This window comes from Carassius auratus, unplaced genomic scaffold (genome assembly GCF_003368295.1).
Source record: "Carassius auratus strain Wakin unplaced genomic scaffold, ASM336829v1 scaf_tig00008146, whole genome shotgun sequence".
In the NCBI taxonomy this organism is placed as follows: Eukaryota; Metazoa; Chordata; class Actinopteri; order Cypriniformes; family Cyprinidae; genus Carassius; species Carassius auratus.
The window spans coordinates 1-19,395 of record NW_020523911.1 but is presented as its reverse complement, the minus strand read 5'-3'; the positions used below and the strand labels follow the sequence as shown (position 1 = coordinate 19,395).

The 19,395-nt window shown below is 36.4% G+C and overlaps 2 protein-coding genes and 1 pseudogene across 3 annotated transcripts; 2 read left to right on the top strand and 1 right to left on the bottom strand.

Annotated features, from left to right (window-relative positions):
* Window positions 1-1,016: 1,016 nt before the first annotated feature.
* LOC113071802 (galactose-specific lectin nattectin-like) lies at window positions 1,017-2,667 on the bottom strand. The gene is made up of 6 exons (XM_026245116.1): window positions 2,612-2,667; window positions 2,424-2,491; window positions 2,132-2,217; window positions 1,868-1,990; window positions 1,588-1,699; window positions 1,017-1,446 (listed from the first exon to the last, which is right to left on the bottom strand). The coding sequence occupies exons 2-6, from the start codon at window positions 2,482-2,484 to the stop codon at window positions 1,343-1,345; spliced, it is 486 nt and encodes a 161-aa protein (XP_026100901.1). The 5' UTR covers window positions 2,485-2,491; window positions 2,612-2,667; the 3' UTR covers window positions 1,017-1,342.
* An 8,270-nt stretch (window positions 2,668-10,937) lies between these two features.
* On the top strand, window positions 10,938-14,061 carry LOC113071804 (protein FAM3C-like). 2 transcript variants are annotated; one of them, XM_026245117.1, is made up of 11 exons: window positions 10,938-11,060; window positions 11,488-11,552; window positions 11,635-11,673; window positions 12,134-12,238; window positions 12,350-12,409; window positions 12,493-12,607; window positions 12,705-12,763; window positions 13,072-13,122; window positions 13,232-13,316; window positions 13,417-13,543; window positions 13,622-14,061. In XM_026245117.1, the coding sequence occupies exons 2-11, from the start codon at window positions 11,534-11,536 to the stop codon at window positions 13,706-13,708; spliced, it is 747 nt and encodes a 248-aa protein (XP_026100902.1). In that variant the 5' UTR covers window positions 10,938-11,060; window positions 11,488-11,533; the 3' UTR covers window positions 13,709-14,061. The 2 variants fall into 2 exon arrangements, with proteins under 2 accessions (XP_026100902.1, XP_026100903.1); XM_026245118.1 differs by lacking the exon at window positions 11,635-11,673.
* Window positions 14,062-14,412: 351 nt separating this feature from the next.
* On the top strand, window positions 14,413-18,269 carry LOC113071805 (E3 ubiquitin-protein ligase Hakai-like; annotated as a pseudogene).
* Window positions 18,270-19,395: the final 1,126 nt, after the last annotated feature.

The following is a 19,395-nucleotide window of genomic DNA, read 5'->3' as shown; positions in this document are numbered from 1 at the left end:
AAGGCTACTGATTTGTCGCGGGAATTCACCGTACAGTTGCCAGTAGCCACTGAGTTTACCACTGACAGGCCGTGCATCGAACGACTCATTTTCCTCAGCGAACGGATCACTTTCCTCACGCAGCGAACGACTCACGCTGTTCGAGTAAATAGGGGTAAAGTGGCGCAAACAGCGGCCGGCGAAGAACACAAGTTAACTAACAACAACAGAGAATTGCAGAAAAAAAAAATGCAGTCGTTCGCGTGAGGAAAGTGAGTCGGTTCGCTGCGTGAGGTGAGTGTGTATACTGATGCACCGCCGGCCTTACGGCCGTACGGTGAATTCCCGCGACAAATCAGTAGCCTTATTTTTGGACCGGACGGCACGCCATACTTGAGGAACAATAACTGATCAGCATGCTCGGATGTAAGAGCACACCTCTGAGCAGAGATTATGTGACCGGTGGTAGAAAAGATTCTATCTGAAGGCACGCTAGTCCCTGGCACACACAGGTACCTTTCCGTCAACTGTCACGTAAAACCCGAAGTGTCTCCACACTTTAGATTGGAAACTAGCGAGTGGGTCTTTGATTAGTTTTTTTATTGTGTTCCGCCATTCTTCTCGCTTCTCTTTTTTTCTGCAATTCTCTGTTGTTATTAGTTAACTTGTGCTCTTCACCGGCCGCTGTTTGCGCCACTTTACCCCTATTTACTCGAACAGCGCCCCCCGCAAACAGAATGGTAGATATTGGGTAGTGACAGTGACACTGACAACGGGTAAATTAATCATTTTGTGTTGTAATAAAATATCGATATTGGGCGTTAGTGTATCGATTATTTATTGCGACAGAGAGCACAACAATATATTGCAACATCGATTTTTTTTCCCACCCCTAATGTAATGTAATGTTTTTTTTTTTTTTTTTTGGCTATTGCTAAAAATATACCTAAAGACTGGTTTTGTGGTACAGGGGTTTGGAGCGCATTGTACTTATAATCTCATACATGTTTTTGAGGAAACTCCACAAACACACAAGATGCTTTATCAATATTTATTGATTCAATTAATGTTTTAGAGAAGGTATTGAGAAAGCAGTCAAGATTGAGTAAAAATAAAATTTTAAAGGAATATTTCTTATATATTCTTACCATGAAAATGATGGCCCAGAATGTATTGTTTTCTATAGGCTACTACATTACTGTTTTAATGGAAAACAGTAAAAAATAAAAAAATATGTATACTGGTTTGCTCAAGGATGAGTAAATCTTTGGAGTAATATTCACTTTTGGGTAAACTATCTCTTTAATTTTAACTTAAGATTTTTTGTAAAGGATTAGACCAGAAAATGTAAATGTATGTACAATCATGTAACAATGGAGTAGGATGACTTCTTGTGATCTTTGATCTTTTTTGCACAAACAAAGGCAAGTTGTACTGAACATGTCAGATCGTTCCAGCAATTGTTAGCTGCAGGGTGGAAAAAAGTAATTTATTTGGATCATTATAGTGAGTCAAACAATTATGTTAAAATCATTTTTATTGCAGTATGATATGACATTATAGGATAAATAATTATTGAAAGTATTAATAAAGCTAATGTATTCTTACAGCTATAGGCCAGCTCCAGGCAGTTCTCTTCATTTCCTACATTGTTTGGTTCTCCAGAACACCAGCTGGTGTAATTAAAGTGACTTCCATCGCTCCAAATCCACTGTCCTTCCTAATGAGTGAAGAGAGTCATTACAAAGTACTGAAGGACCACAAAAAGAAAGCAATTATAGTTTAGCTTTTAAGTCAAACAATCTTTTCCCTCATGTTTATCCCTTTAGGCCATGCTACAAAAGTCATCATTTAAAAAAAAAACATTAAACAAAGCGGAGCACCTTACTTGTTCACCATCCTGAGCGCCAACCCAAAAACGTGTGAAAGAAGGCACCAGGCTCAGCAGATGATCATTGTCCAATTTATTATGCACAGAAGCAAGATTTGCATCATAAGTTTGACAGAATCTCTAAAGAGACAGATGTTACATTGTCAATCCACATTCAGTTAATGTATTCAAGACAGAGGTCTGGTTGATTATTTGTTTTGTCATATTAATTTGCAGTAAACTAAATAAATAGAAATGTCTTTCACTCTTACAACACATTACCTCCGCAGTGATCCAGTTAAATGCCTCAGAGAAGTACTTGTAGCATCTGACTCCAAAATGTGTCCATCCATTGGGGCATTTTTCATCTAAACAATACATGAACTTTAGGGTTCTTTTAATAAACACAGTATATAGTCTTTACTGTCTGCAGCAAACTCATTAATCATGCCAAAATTCAGTTCGATAATATCGTATATTTCCTGTCCACCCCTTTGTAATGAAGCCTCTCAAAGATTTGGCACAAAACAGAATGTTTTTTTTTTTTACAATTGTAAATAAAAGTGTTGGTTACCTTCCGCATTAATCATGGAATAAATAGTGATAAGAAGCAGAAGACATCTCAGCATTGCCATAATGAACCTGAAAATTCATAAGCACTGCTCACTGTGGATTCTCAATGTTATCTTTAAAAAAAAAATGAACACAAAGATAATTTAAGCATGAATTGTTATTCAGCAGGTTGATGTGCCGAAAACTCACCTTGGTTTTTCAGATCGTTGCTTTTCAGACTTTGAGTAAAGATTCCATGAGGCTCTAGAAAGAGTCCTGCTTTTATACTTAATGTCAAGTGTGTTTAAGTCACGAGGATGATAAATATACTGTACACAAACTGTAAACCTGATCCTATAGATAAAGAGTGACAGAAAGTATAAGAAGATATCATCTGTAAACAACTCTCTGTTTGGAGATGTGGTCTGTTTGTTCAATACTCACGAACATATCTAAGATAAGGAGTTGACAGAAAAAACAGCAAGACCAACAAAGCTTTATTTATACAAATAGTCATAAGTGACAGTCACTAATAAAGGAGCTAATATTATTTGTAAAAGCCAACAGTTCAGTTTTAAATGTTTTTATTTTGTTTTTGTCCTTCTGTCAATCCAAAAGCTTCTGACAATTGTTGGCCTGTATCATCTGAAGAATTGGTGAAGACTCACTTAAGTTTGAAAGAATATGTTTTCTCCAAAATTCAAAATGGTACAGTGAACATATAGAGTTTGAATGACAGACCCTTTATGGGAACTTGTTGACAGCAAAATGACAGTTTGTTGATATCATGTTCTAACAGGCCTTGATAAAATTAGGTGCCCGGTTGCATAAAGCACCTTAAATGTAATTTCCCCTTAAATGCTTACATTAGCCCTATAGCACTGAAAGCAAAAGTCCCACCCTCAATGCAAACGAAGTCCAAAGCCACGCCCCCTCAACGCATTTATGCTCCTACACGGTGTAGGGATCATATTGATCGGAACACAGTTCAATCACATAGCTCACGTCTAACAAGTTGGTAATCTGAAACGGGTGTGTTAAAACATTATGGATAAATAACAACATTTAAAAACAAAGTGCATATGAAAATCTTTTTGACAATTTTTTACATTAATTACATTAATTGTGACAGGGAGTCATTCTCTTTTGCTTGGATGCCAACTAAAAACAAATACATTATATATATAGTGCATCACCATTTAGTGTGTTAAAAAAAAGAGAGAGAAGCTCTCTTGTAAATGTGTTTAATACACTTTTCTAGTGTTTAATACACATCAATACCCCCCCCCCCCCCTTCATGTTGCCCAGTACACACTAACCTCAAAAGTACATTGAATAATAAATTCACCCTTACAGTTTTATAACATTTTCAGTTGCTTCGGTTTAGATTTTAATGCTGCATTGCACGTCTGAGCTATTTGTATTTACACTATTTTAAAACTGCTGCAAACTTTTTATAATTGATCATTTTATATTGCCATTTTACATCATTTGTATTCTTAAGATTTACTGTCAGTTTGGAAATATAAATAAAAACTAAAAAGAAAAAAAAATCTTATTGTACTTGTACAGTTACAAAGATATTCTATTCTATTAGCTCATGCTCTCTCTGTATATAACAAGCCATTGTTCAGTCATAAATTCAAAATAATAATTAAAATAAATGGTCTAGTGAGAAAATGTTGGTTTAGAGTTTTTTATCTTCTTTTTTTTTATTTTATTTTTTACCATTACTACCGGATCTTCAAAATTTCCAACTGCTTTTCCAGATGTTGAAACTCTTCAGTTTTTCCAATTCTTCTGGGTGTGTTCACTGTATAAATTAAAATGAATAAATTTTTGTCAAAGCAGTTTTTTTTCTGTTGTTTGCTCTTTTGCCTTTTCTTGTGCAGTTTTAAAATTGCTTGAATTTGTAAAAACGTACAAATTATAAACCTTTCTCTATTAAATTTCACAATGAATCCTCTGAACACGTGTGCTGAACAGTGGGCCTCATCACGGATTATGATCACCTACTGCTTCCTTCACTAACATGCCACAGTTCCTAAACATGCATTTGCAGGTCGAATACACACAAAACTTTACCCCCTCTCTCATGAACTGTAAAAAAAGTCCAATGACAGAAAATGCTTTTTAAAAGAAAACCCGCCACTTCTAGCTGACTTTGCTCGGAGTTATTCTCTGCAGACTTTTTTAAATATTTCACAGGAAAGACCAATCCGATCGGTTATCCAGATAGAAAAGTCAGTTGATGTTGCCAAGTGTAAATGTGCAGGGTTTTGATTAACTGATGACCCGATCTGCTTGATCAGATCACGGTGATCGCATGTTCATGCAAAGTGTAAACACAGCCTTTATTTCAAACTGCTTGAAGTTATGACACCAAATTAAGGGCTGAGGTCTACCTGACACTGCTATATCTCTTTCCCAGTACATCATAATTGTCACATGGCTGTGTCAGAAAACACAGAGACAAACATGAAGGTTAAACAGTCTTTAGTCTGAGAATACACATAAAGGAAGACTGGAGACACACATAGCATGATGATACCTGAGAAACTCGGACTGACCAGACAGGATCTTAAGTACACAGATCAAATGAGGATATTTAATGAGACACGCCTGAATATAATTATGAACTCAAATCAATAACCGTGACAACTAACTAGACAGAGCAAAACAGTGCAAACTGAAAAAAAAAATCCAAACAGTATCATGATGTGACCGTAATTATGCATTTTATTAACCTTTTTAACTATTTGGGGGTTGTGTGGTATAGTCAGCCTGGAGGATTTATATATTTATTTACTAACATTTCCTCACCTAAAAGATAAGTTTTCTCTCCCCACAACACATTTCAACATTTACAGTTTACAAATTATGTACTTCATGCAGAGGACAGAAAGATTTATAGGCTATTATTGTTGCCTGATTCCACACATTTAGTTTCAGATTTTGTAATAATAATAATAATAATAATAAAATGTATTATACATTTATTTAACTTTTTTAACAGTATATGCCAACCATTTCTAGTTAATCTGGACCAGTGTAATGTTGACTTTGTCCAGCAATGTAGTGCTTTGTGTAGTGCTTAGAAACAATCTGAACATTGTCCAGAAGCGATTCCTCTCCACAAAGGTTACATCATGGTGATGTGTAGAGGACAACAGAAAATAATTTATAAAATTCCTCTGGACGAGGCAGCAAATGGAGAGAGATTTCTTCCAAAATCATGAATATATCAGGTTACAATCCAACAAAAATGTAAATAATTTTTGCTCCTTATGATGTAAGTGACTTGGTATACCTGTACAAATCAGGTTGCAGTTTTCTACCATGTTAGCATTTCAGAAATATTTAGTACATCCTTAAAAGATACTTTTTTAAAGTACCTTCTTATACAGATGCCTTTTGAATGGGAATAGAGAAACTATTAATGTCTTGCCATCAAATAGCTTTGGAATCTTGATGATCAAAATTTGTCCAGCATTGGGAGAAATTCTTTAAATGGAGCAATCATCTTAATGATACAAAGCCATCCTGTCAGTTTTAAATATTTTCAAATGTATTGTTCTTGCACTTGCTTAAAAAAAAGTTAATACATTTTTTTTAAACAAATCTTTTTCCCAAAGAAGTTAAAAATACAAAAGATTTTAGCCAGAACTACAGGAGGAAAGGAACAGCTCAGCTTCAGAGACATGACATCAATTAACTTACTCAGTATCATAAAAGTTACCACCATGTTTAAAGTGTTTCCAGGAATTTATCACAGTTTCTGTTAAAACCAACAGATTACAGCTCTGTGAGAGTTTAATAGTGTAACGGAGTGACAGAGGCATGAGGCATGGGAATCCATACGCAAAACTTTATTCATAGACATGGTCATACACAGGCAGGGTCAAACACGGGCAAACAGGTACATGAGCAGTCCAATAAACAGGCATGGGTAGATCAACGGTGAACAATATACAACAGGGCAAGGCAAAGAGTGATCATCCAGGTACACAGCAATAATCCAGGCAGGGGCAAACAGAGTCCAAAACAGCAAGACTAAAGGGTAATCCAGGCAAGAATCTGAACACAGGCAAGAATCTGAACACAGGCAAGGTGAGACTATGAAAACTGGAACTTTGTCTGTAAAGTGCTATCAAGGAGAGTAATAAACGCAGACAATACTCAGCCCTGTAAGAAGATGTCCAATGCTCATAAAGCATGTCTGATGATTGTGCTGTGCATGGTGTAATTGTTATCAGGTGAACTTGTGATTGGTGCAATGGATCATGGGAAATGTAGTCCAGGGTGTACTGTGTAGTGTGAAATTCTGTGTGGTGAATTACCGGCAGTTCAAAGACCGGATCATGACATGGTGAGTTGGTGGACATCCTCCATGGCCGTGACAGGACAGGCCGTAAGTTCATGGATGATCTCCGTGGCCGTGAAAGGACAAGCAGTGAGTTCACAGATAGGGGACAACTGACACCTCTGAAGCTTCTGCAGCAGTTGCCGCCACCTCTGGAGGTTCTGCAGCAGTAGTCTCTTTCTTATGTACTTCTTACCTTGACTCCATAAAATAAAATCATCAGCATTCAAGCTAGTCAGCAAACAAATCCAGGGCAGAAGAGAGGATCTCTGAGCAGTTTGGAATGGAAGACATGATCTTACACTCAAGATCCCATCTACTTTAAGTTCTTAAATAAGATTTAGCAACGAGACATTTCTAGATCAGTTAGCTGACTTTGACAAAAAGCAAATACAATGAAATGCTGGTGTATTATGATAGAGGCCTTAGTTTTCTGTAAGAAATATGAATGTTTGTTCAGAAGCTGTACTGACTGGGGGCGTAAATTTCGTCTAACAGTGGGGGGGTAATAAACATAAAATTCAAGAGCAATTTTTGAAGGGGACACAAATAATACAGCTAAAATTGTACTCGTACGAATATGTATTCACAGAGAAATGCTTACTACTATTAGTGCAGCAGGGAGACCTTGCCAAATCAGACAATTTCAAGCCGTTGTGCTCATATCGTAACAGTGCTTGTGTCCGATGTAGACATCTATCACAGTGTTGTCAAGTCCACAGTTTTCCTGTGGAATTGTGCTACTTAATCACTGTTGCTGCAGGTTGTTTTTCATGTCCGAGGGTTGAAGCGTCCCCAATCATGTGTATTTTAGCCACTTGGAATGTGGATAATTTGTGCTAGTTTTGAGTATTCATTGGACAGGTTTTGTTATGAAAACATGACAACCCTTTCCCTCAAGCAGGACACTCAAAATGTTTCTAAACGTAAAATGCATTTTTAAGTATAAAACATTGTTATTTACAATGCACAGTGTGTTTTGTAATCATATTTTTAGGGGGGCCCAACCCTTTTTGTAGGTTGTTAAATGAATGTTCATTATTTTATTGTCAGGTTATTGCATAACACAGTGTTCCTTCTAGTGCATATATCAATTTGTAAAAAAGTTAATTTTGTGTTGGTTGTCAGTACATTAGGCAAAAAAAGGGTTAAAAAGCTGCAAACTGTTCACAAAATGGCCAACTCCCAATATTAGTTAACTAGCGTATAGATTTGAGTCATACAAAGCCTTCTTCTGTTGCTCATTGAATGATTCACAAATGAAACAGATTACTGTTTAACAGTTTTACAATGGTTTCATTGCTGAATATTACAACACATCTCACACAAGCAGGGCGTGCAGAGAATGACACTCCCTTTTGAAATCTTCGGATATGAATCCAGATCATCACAAGATGTGACACAAGGGCAGCAGTACAAGAAAGATGTCATCATTCTAATATTAAATTACACTACGTATAATCAATCAGAAATTTTAACATTTTAGCTCGATTGAACAAAACAAGAAGTTAGGTTTCTACATTTAAAATCAGAAAAATTAAGGGAGAGGTTCACAGTCATTTAGAAAAGCGCATTCATCCATATATTGATGTGATTGACACTCTGCGGTCAGTAGGCATCCATAAGGACTTGGCATTACCGACTATTGTAGTAATTGGAGATCATCAGAGTTCTGGAAAAAGCTCTGTGTTGGAAGCACTGTCTGGAGTTGCGTTACCAAGAGGGAGCGTTGAGGACTAATTTAACTCTTCTTTGCTACTGGTTGTTCATACAAACTCTCAGCGAACACTTATCTCTCCAGTATTGCTCTATTGGTTTGAGATCTGGTGACTTTGGAGGTCTTTGGAGTAGACTGAACTCATTGTCATGTTCATAGAACCTCCATTGCACCAGTCTGAACCACTGACACAAGGCACTAAGGCAGGATAAAAAAAAAAAGTGACGTGACATTCAGCCAAGTATGGTGACCCATACTCAGAATTTGTGCTCTGCATTTAACCCATCCAAAGTGTACACACACAGAGCATTGAACACACACACACACAGTGAACACACACCCAGAGCAGTGGGCAGCCATTTATGCTGCATCGCCCGGGGAGTAGTTGGGGGTTCAATGCTTTGCTCAAGGGCACCTCAGTCATGATATTGCTGGCCCAAGATTCAAACCCACAATCCTAGGGTTAGGAGTCAAACCCTCTAACCACTAGGCCACGACTTCCCCCATGGATCAAGGGATTCGCGTTGCTGTGCCAGAGTCTGAGACTACCATCTTGGGATTTGGGTTGCAGCAGAAAATTGGTCTGGCACCAACAAGCCACTTAAATCAGATTTCTTCAGATTGAATTCAGATTGGCTGGTCAGATATTTGCATCAGTATTCATTTAATTTGAATTAAAATTAAGGAATGATTTTTTTTTTTTGTCAGCACCTGCACTGTTATAAAGCTCTTGTCATATAATTTTACACTTTTAGTTTTCTTTTGATTGCTAACTTAATTGTGTTTGTTTTAAGAATTGTGACCAGATATGTACAATAGAATGAGTTGAGGTTGAAGAAGGTAACAGGAGTCAACTGGAAGGCTGTTTTAACTTACAATAAGAAAACAGATGAATCTGTGAATTCCGATTTGCAGGTTAGTTGTATTGCTTGCGGTGTCTTATTTTCTTAATTGTAAATGATTCATTCAGCTGGTTTGAAAAGATCACTTTTACAATGGTAGTGCATCCTGATGGCAGTATTGAGCTTTTCAGGATGCAGCACTACCCTTCTATGAGAAGGCCTTTATCAAAGCACAAGTTCAAATCCACCTGTTGCATGCATAAGCCTGAGTCTGGTTCCTCACTAAAGATAAGCAGGCCAGAGCCTGGCCTCTATGTGGATGGTAGAACTTTTGATAAAATCTAGTTGGATGCTCAAATTAAGTTTTATTCCGGCCAGCAGAGTGCGCTCATCCCCTGACATGAATGAGTCTAATAGTCCTAGTATAATGATACGGAGTTCAGACTGTAAAAAGAAGCGATTTAACCGTTAAAACACACTTTTTAAAAGGGAACGTCCAGCCAGAGCCATTAAAAAGTTGCGACGAACTTTGATCTCGCCGGTGTCGCCGCGCAGTAACGTGGTTCATGGAGCTCACCAAACAAACCTGCAAACAATACAGTTGAATAGGTTCACTAATCAGGTATTTGCAGCATTTTTTATTTTATTTTTTGTAAACATTACAGCATATTATGTATTAATTAAAACCTCGATGACATGTACAGTATCATCTTTATTCTGTTTTTCTTAACCCTCAGGTAGGCCTATTGCTTTTTTATAATGTGACCATACAGCTTAACTATTTTTCAGTTAAATTAAAAAGTGTTTTATATTTGAGTTCAATAATATTTATTTAATATTTTTAGGAGATGTTTTGGTACTAAATACTATTTGAGCAATAATTATAGTCCACAATTACTACTTAAAACGTTTTTTTTCTTCTAATATGTCTACTACTTATATTACAATTAGTGCCGTATTTAAGGTTAAATTAGAGAAAAGGGTTTTAAATTCCTAAGCAAAGAGGCAAATAAGAGTTTTTTTTTTTTTTTTTGTCATTCCACTAGATAGATTCCACTAGCCTACTTGTATTGCTCTTTACTAAATATATATAGAATATTGCAGGCCATACCTGCATAAATATTTAGACATGATTAAATACTAGATTTTTTAATTAGAAATAAAAATAAAATAACTTGCATTCAGAGGTGCTAAAAAGGCCTTCAACTGCTCCAACCAATCATAAATGAATCCGCCTGTCTGTTTATACATATAATTATAAATTTGGTAATTTAGTACAGTATAGATTAAAACAGAATTCCATTAAATGTTTATTAACTTAATTTCAGAGGTGGAGAGTAGTGAAGTATTTTATACTTTTCAAGTGTCATAACTTTATTAGAGTATTTTTCTTTACAAAACTTTACTTCACAATATTCCAAGCATAATATTGTACTTTTTACTGCACTGCATTTAATATTAAATATAATTTAATTTTCGAGGCCACATTTTCCAAAAGAAAAACACTCTGATAAACGACAGATACTTTTTAAATTTACTTGAGTAAAGTAAAAATACTCTGCCTCCACTGTGCTCCTGTAGTCGACAACGCCATCTAGAGGCCTGGCTGATGAGCGACAGAACTACAAACACAGCCGCGCGGCTACGGAGTCCACAAATGGACAATCGTCTTCTTTATTATAGCAATTCCTTATAAATACTACGCGGACATACGAAAGGCATTGTTCTTCTGAATGAGTAAGACATACTGCTTTATACCTCTTTTTTGTACCAGCTCTAGTCTTATTGCTATTTACATGTGTTTTATTATTATTATTTTAAGCAATTTTGTATTTAAAGATAGTCAGAAACGAGAGCCAACATACTTATTTGCATGCAGGCTGACAAACGAGCTGTGCATTAGCTGGAATCCTAAAGACCGAGTTAATCAAAATGAATAGAATATGGTTTACAATGCACTACCTTTGCACTGTCATTAGTCATCTAAAGCATAGAGTCTAAAGTCTAAAGCAGGTTTGATCAATTAGATCAGCAAGGACGACAAAGCTGAACTTTTTTTTATTTTCTGTTTTTGTAAACTGATCTATTTTTATTATTATTGTTGATCAAATGATAAATTACTAATGTGATGTGTCAGTATAACTTGATTTTCTTCACCTTCAAGTGAAAGTACAGTTACTGTGAGGGGAGCTGAGCATAATAATTCAGTCATGATATACATTCGAAGAGGTTGGTTTATCTTCACTTCCTTATTTCTTTCTGTCTCTTTTCCCTCTCTGTGTTATGTTTATGTTGACGTTTTTATTTCTAGTTGGTCCCCTTGTGCTACACAAGAGTCAGAGAGACAAAAGTAAGTTATGTTTTTGTAGACATAGGTGTCTCATTCGGAAGCGCAGTGCAGTGTTTACTTTCCTGCTTACATTGTCTTGAATCACAATCCAGGACCTGGAAGTGACTCTGAATGCAAATGTCGTCTTTGCATAGTTGACCGATGATAAAAGTTGTGTATATTCTCAGCTTGTAAAGCTGTTTGTGATGCCACAGCCCTCCTTAATAGAATTTATATCATTTTCTTCTATGACGACTAAAATCGTTTCATTTTTGTTATATTATATGTTCCTGATGATCAGAACAGGACATGTCTGCTTAAACTGGTCAAACTAGTTTTGTGACATATTAGCATCTGTTTTGTTACTGGCCTAAGGTGGTCTAAAAGAACTCACCCTGTTAGGAACCAGTTAGGACAGTCAAAGCTGAATATTACTGTATAATCAGAATTGTGTATAATCACAAATAAATTGCTTTCACAGAAAAAATTAGATTCGTTCTCATGGTGACTGCCCTCATAATATCCATAAGCCTTGTCCTCAAACTCCTGCAGGCAAATCCTGAATTAACATTATCAAATTTAGTAGGTGAGTTACTTTTATGCAAGTATGTTAGTTTTTATTTATGTATGTATTCGTTTTTTATAATTACTTCTATACAGTCTATATAATACACGTTTTATGTGTTTTAAAACCCAGAAAGGTCAGAAGGGGGAGCAGCTTCTTTCCAGCTGAAAACTGATGATCCCAAAGATGATGGTAAGCAGTTATCAAACAATCTGGTCTGGTACAGTGTAAAAAACAGATATGCATTTAATGTCTGTGTCTGTATGTTTTATTAGGTCCTAGAGGCAAATGTGGCCTCGCAAAACCATGTGCTGGAAATGATTATACATTTAAGATTTACAGTGGCGCAACAAACATAATTGGACCACAAATATGCTTTGAGGGGAAAATGTAAAGGCTTTAAGTTGTTTAATTTTAATGAATAATTAGATGAAAGCCATAAGTGCTATTTAACAGAATTTAAACTAGTTCTGCGATCTTGCTTTAGGATAATAGAGAAAGACAGACGAGGAAAGCGACCAGGAATTAATATTGCTGTCATCAACGGTAAGTATGTTGAGCTATGTAATTATTTTTATTTTTTTTAAAAACCAAATTAAAAGGTACTATGTTTTGCTTTTAGCTACATTTTTATTATTATTATTTTTAAATTCCTTTTATTTTGTTTTTATTTATATATGTATTTTTTGCAAGCATGTTTTCTTTTTGGATTACTCTGTATATTGTTTTGAAATAATTTATTTTTGTTTGTCTTATATTAATATGTATAATATAATAACAACTGTTTAGTGTTCTTATAGGTATAAATACTCATTTTTAACATTTCTTGTTTACTTATTCATACAAAAATTCAGAAAAAACGGGTGAACACATCAAGACTGGCATCTTCAATATGTGGAACGGAAGTATGTTGTGTCTTAGCTACACCGTGTTGTTAATTAATAATCTTGCATCATAAATACTGATTTGCATTCTCTGTTCCCGTGTATGTAAGAAATCTCTTTTTGATGACAGAGGTTGAGGAGCTGATAGAGTTTCTGAAGTCAATCGAGGATGGTTCTCTTGTGTTGATCGCCACTTTTGATGATCCAGCCACAAAGTAGAGTAGAATTTCTATCTATTTTCATCATGTACTCTATGTGCATCTTATCATGGTGTTGTCTCATCATGTCGTAATGTATATGATTTCTTTATGATAGACTTAATGATGAAGCAAGGACACTTATTGCAGAGCTTGGAAGTTCATATATTTCCCAGTTGAAATTCAGAGATAATTGGCTCTTTGTGGGAGGGAAGAACACAAGAACACAAGTCACTTTTGAGCAGGTAATGCCATTCCTAGGTTTAGGCAATGATAACACTTTTCAGATCCATCAGTTTATCTCCCTTTTCTGTCTTTTTCAGCACCTAAAGAATGACAGGAAAACCAATAAGTACGAAAGCTGGCCAGAAATGATTGAGATGGAAGGTTGCATACCTCGAATAGACTGATTTTTCCTGCAGCACAATTTGATCTGCCAAATAATGCCTTTTAAATCAGGCCTCAGATGATGTTTTCGCATCTACGGTTAATAGAACGAGCTGAGCCACGATGCATTTTCCGATGTGTTTCATGATATACAGACTGCTATTTGTCTACTTTTGTGGAAATACCATTCTGTTAATATTTCTGAGGCCATTTCACTGTTTCAACTTTGGTGGTGAAAACTCTTATGATAGAGGTTATCCTGGAAATCATTTTAATTTTGATATGTTTGTGAACATTTTGATAAATGTTTGAACATTTTTGATAATGTTTATTTTTGTTGTCTTTTTTTTTTTGGAGGTGTTTTTTAAATGTCATTGTAAGTTGAAATATACATACATATATTATTAACGTTATACTTCGATATTAAAGTGCTTTATTTATTATATTATGTTGCTGTATTTTTATTTGTCTGCATTATATATTAATAATTTTGTTAAATTTAGTATGTGATTTTGCTGTTTTCACGACTTTCGGTTACATAGTTGAAACAAAGAAAGAGAGGCTAAATTAAATAATAATAATAATAATAATGATGATAATAAACTTGACAAGTTACAAAAATAGACATGACGGAAATCATTATATGCGTAAAGTGTGCGCAACGTTGAACTGCAAACCACACGAAGTCACCCCCATCAGTTCAGCGCAAGATGCACAGTGTCAAGTCATGGACCAAAATGGTGAGTTACAAGCTAATGTAACGAAGTATTTGACTGCAGGCTGTCGGTTTAAAATCCTAAAATGTTTCTGAGTGAAATGTAACGTTAACCAGCTGGACGGTAAACCAGTAAAGTCGCGAGCTCTTGCTGTCATTATCTGTTTGTGTGTGCTGGCAGTAAACGCATTAATTGGACGTAACGTTACGTTATCCAGCTAGCCGCTGACATTAACAGAGGAGCGCGCGTCCAGCACTTGACAGATTCCAATTAGAACATTTGACCCCCCCCCCCCCCCCAAAAAAACACTGTATTATACATTGGTTACTGTGTATTGTATATGTGTAATGGTAAATACTACAACGTTGAACTTCTTACAGTACGTAAGTTACGTTAAGTTACTCTTATTTTAGTACATTTAGCGTCTCCACTTTTTATCAAACACATTTTGATCACTGCTGAATAGCACAGATCTCACTAAGATTAGTATGTGTTCCTTTATTTCATAAATTACATTATACTAATCGCTAATGTCTGTACTACTGCCTGTTTTAAATAATGGATTAAATTTTTTGATATCCTAGATAATATTGGATATTGTAGTACTGAATTGTGTATCTATAATGTTTCAGTAACTTAATATTGTGCTTGTTATTAATGATGTTATCTGTTTGCTTTTCCAGACAATGACCTTCAAGGAAATGATGGTTCGGGGTCCCTTGGAGGTCTTGATGTTCGCCGACAGATCCCAATCAAGTTACTGTCGAAACAAACGGAAAGAGGCAAGCAGCCCATCCGACCTCAGCGTCCCAACACCAGGCCGCCCTCAAAAAAACAAAGAAGGTTGGTGTGCAAAAGAATGAGTTTTCATCTCGTTCACACTTACACGTAAATCTGATCGTAAGCTTAAGTATGAACCAATTGAGCTCCTATCAGTTTAGGCTTATAATGCTTTTGGGAAACGCAGTCCGGGACTGTCTGTCAGATTGTAGCTTTTGAAATGATTCAATTTAGTTTTTTGTGTTTTGCTTTTAAATGTATTTATACAAAATAGTAGAATTTTAGTATTAGCACATCCCTGTTTTGTTTTTTTGTTTTTTTTTCTGTACCATAAACAAAAGTGTATTTGAGTCAAATATGCCAATAAATAAACATTGTCTGAATAAAACCGAGGTGGTGATTCATTTTGTATTTTTTTTCATATATTATGTCTTCTCTTTTTATTAACTTTTTGTGATCTCCAGAGCCGTTCAGCTATAACCAAGAGGAAAGATTTGAGTGTAAATCTGGAGATGCTTATGGAAAACAGCGCAGATTCCCTCAGCCAATCTTTTGGGATTATAAGGTTACACATTTATCATCAATTAATTTCAACAAAATCTGATTATATTTTTAAAGGATTTTTCTTATAATATAAATACTTTAAATATACAAGTATTTTCATATAGCATATCTGAAAATGAGTGAGAATCTGCTTATTTTTCTCAGCTCAACTTGATAGGAGTTAAAGATGACACACCAGTTCATTTTTGTGACAAGTGTGGTCTGCCCATAAAGATCTACGGGCGAATGGTAAGAAGGATGTTGACGTCCTAAAACATGCTTATATACTTTGGGAGACCTTTCATTGATAAAATCTCTCTTTTTTTTCAGATTCCCTGTAAGCATGTCTTCTGCTATGACTGTGCAGTGCACTACGAGAAGAAGTGTGAAAAGATTGCCTGGGTGAGTATCTCAACAAAAGTTAAAGTGGATTTATATTGTTTTGAAGTTTTGAGTTATAAGTGAAAAACACACAGTGTCCATTCCAGATATACAATGCAAAGTTTGAGTGAAGGTAGTGTTTTGTAAACTTCCCGAAATGTTGGCAAATGGGGGATGCAAGCAATCTGAAAATTTGAGTAGTTTTTGTTTCCTTGGTAATGTCTGTAGGTGTTAGAATAAGAGGATTTTGATTAAGAACAATACTCATCCAGCAAGCTTTATTTAATTAGAATGTTTTTAGTATCATTATTTATATCATAAATCATTTAGGTTTTTCTTTTTAACTATACAACATTTTATTGGAATTAAAAATAGTTCATGTGTCAGTTATTAGCCATTAAATAAAAATAGTTGGCTATCACATTAGCTAGAATTTTAATATCAGAGTCAGATACCAATAAACAGAAATTTTGTTCTAGTCTGTAACAGATTTTTTTTCCTTCTGTTAATTATGAATTTATTTGTGATCTTCAGAGCCTTTTCAGCTATGACAAAGAGGAAACATTTGAGCGTAAATCTGGAAATACTTATGGATTGCCAAAAAAATTGATGAATTAAAAAATATTAAAACATCATAGCAAGCTGTTTAAATAGTCTGTTGTTTACTAACCTTAAATGTCCATTAAGTAAATACTTCAATTTCTCCAGTAATCAGACATCACAGTCTCGATATGACCTGTATATACTGCATTTATAATCAAAAAGAAAAGAGAACTTGATAATTGCTTAGGTAAAAGTTACTATAATATATGTATGCCAGTAAATTATGTACATTTATGCTGATACTGTCCAAAAACTTTGCCTGGGTTTTTCTAATCTTTTAGAGGGGCATCTTTTTTTAATGTAAATATCTCCAGATCCAAATGGAAATCATAATATGAAATATTCTAAGTAATGTGTGTATCTAAGTCCACTTCCCGTACTAAATCTTAAGTTCAGTCTGTCCCTCTACAGCTGCTCAGACCCAGTCCAGCGCATCGAGCAGTGTCAGCGCGGCTCTCTCTTCATGTGCAGCATCGTGCAAGGCTGCAAACGCACCTACCTCTCACAGCGAGACCTGCAGGCCCATCAACCATCGCCACATGAGGGCCAGCAAGACCAGATCCTCTCGCCTGGATCCGCCACACCCGACTCTGGCCTCCGACCCACCCGAACGCTTCCGGTTTCCGTCGCCTACTCACCTGTCTAAAACACACCCTCTCATTCCTCCCCCTCTGCAAGGCCATGATACCTACCACCATCCACTTCCAGCCTCGCCCTCCGATCCTGGACCCTCCCCACGGTCCCTCCCCTCAGAGAACTTCCGAATCGCCACAGTGACTACACGTAAGCATAGCAACCTCATCACGGTGCCCATTCATGATGAATCTGGGAGCTCAGGCCCCTCCCCTGTGAGCCACACCCACAGACTCCTCCGGTCCCGCCTCCACCCATCACCTGGCGATTACGCCAGCCAACCAGTGTCCCACCCACATCATATCATGCCTCCACCACAACAACCACATTACGGGCCTCCGCCGCCTCCTCTCAACATCCCATGCAGCACCCGCCGCAGGGCTCCTCTACACCTCACATGGTTTACAACCAAGCACCTCCCATGTCAACGCCACCTCCACCTGGACACATCATCAGCCAGTTGCCACCCTACATGAATCACCCTCCACCTGGTCCGATTCCCCGGTCAATGTGCACCACTACAACCCAAACTCAGTGCCACAGAACCAATGCACTCTTAGCCCACCATTCACCCAACCAAACGCCATGAGCCCAGGGATGTGGCCCAATTCTCGTGGCCCCAATCTGCCCCGTATGCAGGGGCCACCACCACAGGGACAGATGCCAGGGCCTCACCACCCGACCAGTCACGATATAGACTGTATTACCAGTAGCCTTCTGGCTTTGTCGGCTCTATCAGACAGTTTGACCATAGATGGATAACCATATCTAGTCAGAAACAACACTAAGCTGCCTGGGCTGTTTGTCTTCACTGATAACTCACTATATGTTGACTCCCATTGCTGGCATTTTTGTACTAATGTCCCTCAATCAGGGAGGTTCCATGGAATTATGAATAGTTGAGTGGGTGGGGGGAGGCTCTTTTTGGTTGGAAGAATTTAAACAGTTTTGTTTGAAACATTTACATAATGTATCCAACAGCTGCAATAAATGAAACTTGAATTCCGTTTAGATTTTTGGTTTGACATTCGCTACTTCTTGGCACAAAGATTGAAGCTAGTTAAAGGGATCATTCACTCCGAAAAATGAAATTGTGTAATTTACTCACCCTTATGTCATATCAAACCATTAAAAGATATTTGGGAGGTATTTGGGTTTTATGCAGATTTTTTTTTTGGTGAACTATCCTTTAATAATTATAATTTGGGTTTATAAAGGCTGGAATACATTACATAACATTTACAGTCTGGATGATTACATGCTATTTGCCGAAAGTCGGACCCAGTCCACAGATTTGAGTTGACAGATTTCACAGAAAATCATGTTGTGTATGATGGTGGCATAAACTGATCTTTTATTTTTAGTTTCAGGCTTTGATTTCAACCATGAAGATATCGAAACATTTATTTTGAGCTGATTTCATAACACATTTTGTTTTCATTAGTCATGCATCTCCTGGTAATGAGACGCGTGTTTCTGCACGAGCTTGTTGTGTTCAGAATGATCTGAAAGTCTGTTAGCATGTGATCATCAATTATTTAGTGTATGAAGTGCATTTTTTCTCTTAATAGCCAACTACAAGGTTGGCAAGTGTATAATGTCTATTTAGAAATTGTGTAGTGTATTTCAGGCTTATGTCAATTTTCATCCAAATTCAGTAGTATGTAAAGAAATATGTGTTCAGAAATACTATTAGTTATGCTTAGAGAAAATCACATGTGTAAGAGACTTGTATATTTTAATTTTTTTAATGGTCAGAAAATGTGTATTCCAGGCCACTTTGCAATTTTTCACTTTTCTTCCCTCTTATCAGCCATGATTTGATGAGTAATGTCTCCAGAAAGTTAGACACTTAAGCAACAGGTATATCAAATAAATTATTATAAAGCTTTTCCTCAGAACAATTTTACTGCTTTAGCCATTTCCCCCAATTACTTTGGGACCAGCCAGTTAAAAGTCATTTGGCATCAAGTTCCTCTCAAGTACTGACTAGCAGGGTAACCACGGGAGTGATTCATCATTTTAGACTACGGACATCTTCCGCTAATGCACTA